Consider the following 11,737-nt stretch of genomic DNA (forward strand, 5'->3'; position numbering starts at 1 on the left):
CTTGTCTACACTTTGAATGCAATGTAGTATCAATGCATAGTAACTTTTCTGCACTCTTGAATGAAACATTACCGCTAAAAAAAAACTGTGATGTCATTTTTGACAAAACCATCGGAGTAACTCGATCTGATGTTATCATCATGGCTGCCTGCAAGAATAATGTAAGTATGAAGATGTTCTTTAACAGATTTATTATATATCGGTGATTATTTTTCAATAAAAGTTCTCAAAACTTTGAATGAAAATAAAATTTGAAAGCAAATTAAAGGCAATTTTCTTGTACAGACATCCTCCTGCTGATGTTCAAACATGCTCTCTTTTATATTATTTGTGAAGATGAATAGAACTATGCAGTTTATCGGCTCAAGTTAAGGTAAAGGAACAGCTAATTTAACTGAATTTAATATTATGATAATATTCAATATTTAGGGTAGGAATTAAAGACACAATTTTTTATCATTGATGTGAGATGATCAGAATATGTCAGGGCAAAATGATATAATTGTCCTCAATGCAGCTTTAATAAATACTTCTGTCGTATGTTTGTATGATAAATCATCGGCATGATATGCTGATAATATTAGATCAGAAGCTGTGGGTCTTGCACGGATCTAAAAAAGGTCGGATAGATCCAGACCCCCCCCCCCCCGCGCCCCTGGCCTCCTCCCCGGAAAATTCAAATTGACTTATTCACAGTAAAAAAGCAGTTATATTACAAAAAAAATTCTGATACACATATCAAAACTGCAGAGTAAAATAGGCCCCCTTCCCGCAAACAAATTTGTTGTTGGATTGAAAACTAAATTCAATAAGACACATTAATGTACGTATTACATTTGTTTTAAATTGTTATATATTGAGGATTTTTTCTGCATTATTATTCTTATAATGTAAATGCAATTCCATAGATATATCAATTTATCTTCTTTTTTTTCCATTTATATGATTATTTTTTTTAATTTACAGCAGCATTTTGCGAAAACGGGCTTTTGAAGTTATCAACGAGGTCAGAACCAGAGAACTAAACTGGAACTGAACAAAGATAGTGACCAAACGCATTTATTGTGATTTGTTATTCATCTGATTGGAAAAGGGGATGAAAATAGGAGTAAAGAAAACAAATGAAGAAGATTGAAGAGATGTGGAAGTATATAGATCGACTATAAAAAAATTGAAAATTTGAATATTGATTATATTTCTGTGAGAAAACAATAAAGATTAGACTTACTGTTAATCTTTGTGAGATTGTTTTATAAGGACAACGTTTGGGGAATATTTGTTGGATTAAATCGTTGCCCCATCATTTGGCCAACATTTAAAGTGTCAATCTACTGACAATGGGCCAACGTCACGCCAGCGTGTTGGTGCAATGCTGCGCCGATGAGCAAAATTACTTTGGACCGATGTTATTTTCCGACATTGGGTCCACATAAATGATAACATCGGGCCAACGCTGGGTCAATATAAGCTTGCTATGTGGGAATAGATTAAGAGAAACAGTAATATTTCTTTTTTATACGAATCATACCTTTCAATTACAATAGGTAAGAAATCGAAGTACTTGGTATTTTGATCATTTCAGCTGTACTATTTTATATTTAACGTGCAATTTAGTCAACTTTAATTTATCGATCCCCTATTCTCGGCAATGTTCGATAACTAAATTATCCGGATTTTTTTTTATTCGTACCATAAATCTGCCTTTTTATATAGATAATTTTAATTAGTTATGTAGTGTTAATATAACATGCAGTTATTCAACAAACTTCTTAGCTTAGTGGTTTAACATAGAACTACTACACTCTGGGAAAGGGGTTTAACCCTCCGATGCACCGGTACAATCGGGTTTTTTTCTAATTTTATCTCAACTTGTATATTTATTCCATGATGTTCATCGTGGGTAAAATTGCAATAACTTCCTAAAATGCATGGATACCATCAACAAATTTCTTCTTATTTTATGTCAATTTAAAGTTTAAAGGATAAATAACATTTTTATGATGAAAAAATACATTGAGGCTGAGGATCGGAGAACCTTAAGAATGAGTAACTTGCACTTAGAATTAAGGTCATGTAAATAAATCAACGGTCAACAGTAATGATGTTATCTATGTTTTTTTTCAGTTTTCACCTCTGTCAAATATTTTTAAAAGCATATCTTATTTCACTCGCGGTCAAATTCCTTATTTAATATATCTTATTAACGGGTTTATGACAATTCTGCTGTTAAACGATAATTAATAAGCATTCATTTTCAAAAAAAAGATGTATCATAATTAACTTATGTTTCAATTTCAAAGGAACAAAAAGGTTTTTTTTTAATAACAAAAAATATTCAATATCTCGAAAAGTAGTATTATAGTAATGAAAATTCTAACAATGACAATTTCATTCTTTTACCTCATGAAAAGGAGGAAATAGAAGAATTGAAACGATGAGAACAAAAATGTGACATCAGATTTCATTCATACTTTGACTATTTAAAGAAATATTAAAAGCTTTTGTTCCAAAACACAAAATATCAAAGTTTCAAAACAGTTGAATAAAGGAAGTGTTGGCCTCTCTCTTTGTTGTGTCCTGCATGTACCTTCAGCTAATAGACATGAACTTCCAAAGTCAAAGGGGAACACTGACAAAAGTAAATATATCCAACCTCTATCCAGATAGAGTGTTCCATTTTGTGGATTTCTCCAACAACTGCATTGATGAAGTCATAAACTGTGACGTCAATGGTCCATACCCCGGTTGTTATAGCAATTGGTCAATAACTACCTTTATTGGACATCAAGATCGTAGACGAGGCGGAAGGTTAAATTTGAACCTTAACGAATGTTTGAAGCCATTTCCAGACATCGCCAAACTCTTTTAAACGGAGAGAGATCCATCACTTCTGTCGTATATGAACATTTACCGATAAATCATTTTTTGTGTCTCCATCTTTGAATGTTCCAGTGAACTGTATTCTCTTATTAACAGTGTAAGAGAATTAGCAAGATAAATGGTCTGGAAAGGTGACTGAATGGCAAAGCTATGCCGTTCAGTTATCTTTTAGATACCTTTCAGTTACATTTAAGTTAACTGAATTGCACGGCTTCATCATGTGTAAGGATTTGAAAGATTAAGTGAAAAAATAAAACCATAAACGTATAAAGACTGTTTATCGACCTTACAATTCTACTAATATAGAGCTATAAATGAAATATCGGTAAATATCGCAATTTTGTGGTATGAGAAAATCAGTTGCATGCACATATTACGTTACAATTTCATGTACACAAGAGAACTGCTAGTTAACATAATTAATCAGGCATCCCAACCGAAATTAAACTTTGCATACTCTAAGTCATAAGCATTATGCTTCCAGTTCATCTCATTTTTTACAATGTGAAGTGAAAAAGATGAACTCAATGTGTTGATATTTTCTTACAGAAAAATATGTGTAAACAGTTATGAATTGTGCATAATGCTGGGAAGATGGAAAGGTGTATCTGTTGCATCTCTTATACTTCTATTTTCAACTTTTAAACCAGCTTTTGTGATTTTGTTTTCCCGTTTCCTGTATCAACTTTTTTTTTTATTTATATGCAGATCTGTATTACCCTTCATCCTTGTTGTAGGTATTTTTACTTACAGTTTTATTTTTAGGTCTTTCCACCTTCCAGGTGAAAGACCTTTTGATTTCTTTATGTTTTTTATTCTTCTTTTTTTCTATTGATCTCGGGGTGATTTTTTTGTTATTATGGTTATACAAACAATTTAAACTTTATGTGTTTGGTCATTAAAGGTTTTGGTACCAAATGACCCTGTGTCTAAAAACTCCCACACCTTACAGAGTTATTGCCCTTTGAGTAGGAAATGCTTGTTATCGCTTCTCCTCTGAAACCATAAGAGATAGAGACTTGGAACTTTTACCAATGTCTTCAGAACACTTAAAGGGTTTTTCAATCTATTCATACCGAAAGGATCCGAGGCCCCATCTAGAAGTTATAACCCCTGAAAGTATTTACATTTTCATAAAATCACTTCCAACTTTTTTTACTATTTATTATAGAGACTTTGGACCACTTGGGATAGAAGCGTCTACCTTGGCCAAACAAAATGTCAAAGGTCAAAGTCATTTGGAAATCTGTTAATTAATGAGTTTTTAGATTTCTTTTTCTAGGGTGATAGAGAAAAACTTTTTCATGGATATAGTAGGACATCTTAAGACATTTTTATATATAACCCTTTAGCCCATACCTTTAAATAATTGCATAGCTATTGCCCCTATTGTATGAAATGTTTTTTATCGGTAATCCTCTGAAACCATAAGAGATAGAGACTTGGAACTTTTACCAATGTCCTTGGTACGCTTAGAGGGTTTTTCAATCTATTGATACCGAAAGGATCTGAGGCCCCTTTCTAGCAGTTATTGCTCCTGAAAGTATAAACAGTTCCATAAATTCACTTCCAACGTTTTAATATCTATCATAGAGACTTCGGACCACTTGGGATGGGAGCGTCTACCTTGGCCAAACAAAATGACATAAAGGTCAAAGGTCAAGATTATTTGGAAATCTGTAAATTAATGAGTTTTTGAATCTCTTTTGAAATTTAGAATTCTAGTAATGGTTTCACTAGCTTGCTGGATTGCGTAATAATGTATTCAATTTGGTCAGCCAGGTATCACATTAATGTCCTATGGTTACTAAAGTGGAAATTGTTTTTACAGTCAACCCATTCATATTGTAAAAGGACAGCTAGCCTCAAGAACAAGCTTTTCTATTGATAGGTTTTCTATTTATATGCTTTTGTAAAGAATATTCACTTTGCGAGCACACCAGAAAAAATTCAGAAAAGGAATTCAAAAGATATTTACAATAAACAAACGGGGAATTTTTAAAGCAATGGCTTGAAATACACATAAATCTCTTAAAAATCATTTATGGCTTTGTGGTTTTCCCATTTTCTAGTACAACATATATTACAGGTATAATTATTTTTGGTATACCTTTTTGAGCAATCTAGCAATTAATTAAAAAATATTAAGGTGGACAGACCTCTAATTGTTTGAGAACAATTAGTCTACTAGTCTTTACATGCACTCATCTGTAGACTATACAACAAGGTGTATTCTAGCTCTTTAACTTTTATAAATTAGTTTCTGATTAAACAGACTAAAATTATCATGTCGTTTATGCTTTGCTTGCATTTAGGCTGGTAAATACGTTGATCGGTGTTTGCATATACTTAATTATAATCAGATATATTTTGAATTGTGTCATGTGATTTATATGATACAGAACACACAAGAGTTTTGCAGGATTATGTACTTTATGATTTAGGTATGGCTGTATAAATCTTTGCTGTTTAAGAAGAATGTGTAACGCCACTGATGATGTATTTTCCCAATTTTTCCCAAGTCAGTTCGACTTAACATTGTTTACTACAATAAAGAAATGTTTAATACTGATAAACATACATTGTAGAACGCTTGCGGATGTGGCGACCCTGAGATGCGCTAATGACCAATTTGAGTAATATAACATACAAATAATACAGTAGTGCAGATTACTTAATTACAGTTAAACATTGACTACGATTTCCTGTAAAGTAATTCGTTTTGATTTGAGTAAATCAAAATATGTTGTTTTCAACTGAACGTAGTTGTTTTCCTCACAAACGCATTTTACATGAAAACTATTTCAATATACTGAGAATGATGTTTGGATATATCAATTACGCGCTATATCTATTATACCTATGAACATCAACTAGCTTTCATTTTCATGCTCTTATTGAATCAAATGATGTGTTTGGTAACCACAAATGACTTCGAAAAGCCATTTGTGATAGTAATGTCACTGTACCGAATCGTTTAAGGTTCTTCACACCTTTGTGAACAATTTTTAAACAAGCACATCTAGATATATATTTTAAAATTTAAGTTTTGATATCATGTGTAGTATTATTACTACCCATATTGAATAAAATTAGAAAAATGAACAGATAAAAAGATAAATAGGCAGAAATAATTAATCCAATAACAATAGTTGTATTGGAAGAGTATTGAGAGTGGGAAGGAGGTGATCAATATCTAAATACACCACACACCCTTCCCCCCAAAAAAGAAAAAAAAGATAGGAATATTAAGTTTTGTATAAAGTTACACCGAAAGTATAACCACTAAGTCTGTTGAAAAACAAAGGAACAAAAGAAAGTGCAGGTAATGTAAAATTTTAATACACTTTAATTGCGTTGATTAACAATATTGCTCTTATAAGTAAACAGTTAAGTAATTTTATGGTTGTCATGAATATTTTTGATGACCTAGGCCTGCACTGGACCATCGATATATTCACGGCCACTCTCGCCAGTTAAAGTGCAATGGTCTAGCTCTTATCACTCTCATCAAACTTCATTGATGTTAAGCTGTATTCTCTCAGAGTAAAGGTAGATCCTAGCATTCCTGCATTAAATTTTCACCGATAGGAAACTAACTTGGTTTCGCGCGTTGATATACATATTTTATTGAAACTTATTAGAGTGCACGTGTAAATCATCAAGAGGGGAATCAGCAGATAATAAATAAAAAAAGACACAAATATAATTAAAAGAATTAATCAGAAAGTTCTTAGTTAACCACTTATATGTCACATTTCTAGTGTCAATTACAACCCAAATAGCATGCACTGTCTGTATCCTAAAGTCTTACAGTACAGTCGAAAACATTTATTAAATTATATTTCCTCATGCATCAAAATCCGAGATTAAACAAGGCCATTTTAAATCATTAGTTTCATGCTCACAGTTTAACTTTTTCATATGAAGGAAACAGAATATATTCAATAGTTGAATCGTTTCTTACGATCTACTCCTATTCAACTGTTACACAGTTTTATGCGATTTGGTTTTCTCCTCCCGTATGCAGACATGCATTTTACCCCGAATCATCTATTTTAACTTAATACATTTTTTAAACTGTTTACCCATACACATCTATAGACTACACAAGCTATATTCTGAGGCTTTTCAACTATTTATTGTTAGGCAATAATTGCTTTGCTTGCATACAATCTATACGTACATCGGGAATTCAAATTTATACCATATACATATACACGGTTTGATGGGTTTTACAGGAAGATGTTTTATGATTTTAGGTATATGACAAGAGGGTATGCAATCTTTATTTTATGCACATTATGATAGAAATAAATCTAATTGAAATAAGTTAACAACTTATCAAATCAGATTAAGCTTGAACGTCTTTGTTACATTGTAACAAAGAGGAAAATGTTTCATCTTATGAATTACATGTTTTTGCAAACACAGAATAGAATGTAAATAGGTTTGTAAAGATTGTAAAGAAAGCAGACTTTGGAAATATTAGCGAACAAAACGTACGCATGTTTATTTGTAATATGTCTGATCATTTCGACCTTTATTTAAAGCGATGTCAAAGTCGTAATACAACCATACCCGTCACGTCGTCAGGTGTGAAATTTAACATCAGGCGAAATAACGCGGTACCTTTTAATGTCGTTTGTTTTGTTAGCAAATTGTGTACGTATTCTTCTTCATTGAAATTTGGCATAATTGACGGGTAAAACTACTGCAATGTATATTATCATACATATACTAAGCATAGCCATCGATTAAAAGCGTGCATAAAATTTGATATAAAATCAGACCAAGCAGCTTTAAGTGTGAACATTAATCTTTTTGGGTCATAGGTTACAAAGGTAGAGGAATTAAACACTTCCCGTGTGTTGCAAAGGACTTTACGAGAAAAAGAGAATGTGTGTGAGAGAGAGAGAGAGAGAGAGAGAGAGAGAGAGAGAGAGAGAGAGAGAGAGAGAGAGAGAGAATGGCAATGTAAGAAATGGGCCCCACTCTTAGGACGTTATTTTATGGTGAAGAACAGCCTTGTTTACGTTATAATGAACATGAAGATATGTGTCACTCAATTGTAGACCAGGGTTTTTCTTTCGTTTTATTGATACGTGTCATCAAAGCAGTTGTAAATACTTATATCACCGACCGCAAAGGTAGGTACGTGTATGTCACATGTTTACAAGTATACAAATCATTGAAAAACAAGCAAAAAACAAAAACACAAAATCGGAAGGAACACCGGACGGGTACGCGCGGTTGACAGGATAAGCTGTTTGTTATTTACTGGTTTTGACGTTCAGACGGAGGAATTCCGGAGTAAGTCCTCCTACTACATACCACATCTAAGCCATGTTGACGCTCTTCAAGTGAGCGCTCGGTTTATGGGCGCTGACGCTCGACTATAGATCTTACATAGGTGTATTTTTGAGGCCACTGATAACCGAAGGTAAACATCGTACACACAGCGTATTCACTTGGGCAGATTCTACAGGACCGAATCTCTCTTATTATGTAAACTTCTGTTATTTACATATCGATCCAAAGTCTTATAATTTTTCTTTTTTAAAAATAGACACCAGTTTGATTTATATTTTCGTGTAAATCCAAATTAATTAAACAATGCAATTATTTATGAGCTGACCTCTGAAGAGCTTGGAATTGTGTGAAATTTATATATCTTTAAAGTACTAGTGTGAATAAATTAATTAAATAAATGAATATATTAAAAATATTTCTATATATTGAAATGAAAATAAAACTTTGAAAACATCTCCAGGCTTTTGCTATATGCGTTACAGGTATATATACGTTCCGTAAACGATGTTCTAATAAAAGTACATGCATGTAAAAAAAATTAAATAGCCCAAAATTTTGACTCTTATTAAACTGCAAGCTCATCAAGCAACGAAAATGAAAGATTTTCAAGTGAAGCGCCTTCAAATCACAGTAATGAGTTCTAGATACATGTATCTATCGTATCAATTCTTGATCCTTGAACAGAATTCATTTACAAAAAGTGTGTATCGCTCGTTTTCCGCTCATTTGACCGATATCTGTGTCACGAAAAATAATAAGTTTGTCACGAAAAATATTTTGTGCTTGGGTTGGTTGTTGGTCGGTTTTCTGTAATTGATAAATGGAGTCGATATACAATAAAAATGTTTATTCCACGAAGATCCAGCATAAAGTGATTAGTCCAGGTGAGGTACATTACAGGTTAATTACTTATTGTATCAATAAAAATAAGAAAGGATTCCCTTGCGAGGGCCTCTTGACAAAAAGATAGAATACATTTTTTAAACTGTTTACCGTATTTTTATTCATACACATCTATAGACAACACAAGCTATATTCTGAGGCTTTTCAACTATTTATTGTTAGGCAATAATTGCTTTGCTTGCATACAATATTGTAAATTTACACGTACATCGGGAATTCAAATTCATACAATATACATATACACGGTTTGATGGATTTTACAGAAAGATGTTTTATGATTTTAGGTATATGACAAGAGGGTTTGCAATCTTTTCTTTATGCACACTATGATAGAAATAAATCTAATTGAAATAAGTTAACAACTTATTAAATCAGATTAAGCTTGAACGTCTTTGTTACATTGTAACAAAGAGGAAAAAGTTTTATCTTATGAATTACATGTTTTGCAAACACAGAATAGAATGTAAATAGGTTTGTAAAGAAAATGAATTACATACTGAAAATGAAACATAATGTGAAAAGATGGATAAATATCTTTTTTGAAAACAAAAGAACACATACAAACGTCTGGTCTTTTTACGATAAAAGTGTTCCTAACACTTAAATACACTAAAATTACTTCACAATGAAACACGTCACCTTCTGTCTGATAACATTCCTTTTATTTCTTCTCTTAAATGATAAAAGAAGAGTGACTAGCCGTGTTGAAAATGTCCTATTTTCTGCCGTTAAACATTCCCTTTATCTCTTCTCTTAATTTTGTATCCAGAAACCCATAGATGAACGGATGAATTGTTGAGTCGAATATGTCCGAGTTGTAGGCTATGAGGCTCGCCTGGAGCTGACTGTAGGTGAGCTGGTGCCAGAACGTGTGCTCTCCCACGGTGATGGCCATGAGCGTAATAACCATGGAAGGAATCAGGTTGATGGCGTACACCCCTGTTAATACCATGAAGGTGTAGGTGAAGCGGTGCTTCCGGAAGTGAAAGGTCAAGGTTTGTCTCGACAATGACTTACCCCACAAACTGTTAAGACGTTCTCTTGACCTTCCAGTCTTTCTTTTGGTTTTAATAATGGAGTCGTTTTTGGTGCCAATGGGTCCTAATTCAAAAGACGACGGTTTGCTCATGGAATCTTGTTTTGCCGGTGCATTTATTTTCTTCCTGTGGGTTCTTTTTTTAAACGCTGTGTGGATGATGCGGGCAATATAGGAGTATAGAACCGCCATTACTATCACTTGACAGAAAACCAGACACAGAATAATCACCGTATTAAGGACGGCAGCTGTTTCATTTTTCGGACCGTGTTTCTCGCTGCATTGATGAAACGTAATGTTTTCAACGTTCAAATTGCGATGCTCTTTAATTTGAACCTCCAATTCTCCATAGAAGATCCAGATTGTGGAACCAGAGATCGCAGCAATAACTACTGCGACACATAACGAGATCCACTTTTGTTTTAAACTTAAGGATTTCTTACCATGGTGGTAGAACAACAGAAACCGGTCAACTGCTATCAAAAGTAAAATTATGGACGATATGTGTACAAATACGTCAAGGAAATAAGTTCCTATCTGACAGAGAATGTCTGATTTAGGTGTAATAAAGTAAAAGTTAAGGTACACTCTGTATACAGTCCCTACTACACAAACAATCGCATCGTTCATCGCTAAAAACGGGACATAAAACCGACCAGAATCCATCCATTTTCTAAGTCGAAAGAGGAAAACAAAGACGATCATACAGTTTGCGACAGCACCAATGGAACTTGTTATTATCATGATAACAGACACCGGCAATCTGTCGTCTGCCATGACACGGTTTACCAGTTCTAACGTCACTTCCTTGTTCATGGTGACGTTTGACACAAAAGATGGCGTATTTTTTAATAGCTATGCCAAATCAGTTTAGAATTTGTAACACTAGCGACGAGCATCAAAGATGTCTAATATTATCCATGTATTTGCATCTTTTCGACATCAATACTTGAGACATATAAAAACGGGATATATGTCCTGGATTACACGTGTTTTTATCACTAATATCCGCTTTTATAGAAATGTTTTACACTGATTAACACAGTTGATGAAGAACGTCAACGGATGCGGCAAGTCTATCAACAGTAACGCTAATAACCAATTAGAGTACAATACATTACAAATACTACTAGTGCATTATAGTACACTGAAGTTAAACGTTGTCAGCCGGTAATAACGATTTCCTGTCACAGTGATTAAATCTATTTCATTTATAAGAAAATAGTGTTTTGTTCAAAAATTTCACGATAACGTGTACTTGCGGTAGTTTAATAATATAATTTATTACAAAGATTAATTTGTTCAACGTAAATGCCATATGTTCATTTAACAAAAATCATTCATTTGCCTAGTATGTGGTTTAAATTGAGTAATAAAAGTTCGAAAACAAACACTAATATGTAACGGTGTGTGTGTGTGTGTGTGTGTGTGTGTGTGTGTGTGTGTGTGTGTGTGTGTGTGGACTTTACAGACTCCACAAATTTCTTAAAACAATTGTTTGCGTTTTGTCGAGGACCTAAATGATATGTAAACAAACGTTTGTGTGAAAAATCAGTTCAAATAACGTTGCATCCGCCATGTTGCCGTATAAATTTTGAAGCTTTA

The 11,737-nt window shown here is 33.2% G+C and overlaps 1 protein-coding gene across 1 annotated transcript; it reads right to left on the reverse strand.

The window, feature by feature from the left end:
* Positions 1–9,811: 9,811 nt before the first annotated feature.
* Positions 9,812–10,324, reverse strand: LOC128161153 (uncharacterized). Its single transcript, XM_052824384.1, has one exon. The coding sequence runs from the start codon at positions 10,322–10,324 to the stop codon at positions 9,812–9,814; it is 513 nt and encodes a 170-aa protein (XP_052680344.1).
* Between the last annotated feature and the right edge of the window lie 1,413 nt (positions 10,325–11,737).

The sequence above is a fragment of the Crassostrea angulata genome, chromosome 8 (assembly GCF_025612915.1).
Source record: "Crassostrea angulata isolate pt1a10 chromosome 8, ASM2561291v2, whole genome shotgun sequence".
Taxonomy (NCBI): domain Eukaryota; kingdom Metazoa; phylum Mollusca; class Bivalvia; order Ostreida; family Ostreidae; genus Magallana; species Magallana angulata.

Excerpts from the sequence above, each read along its gene's own strand:
- LOC128161153 (XM_052824384.1), bottom strand. The coding sequence starts at position 10,324 with ATGGCGGTTCTATACTCCTATATTGCCCGCATCATCCACACAGCGTTT.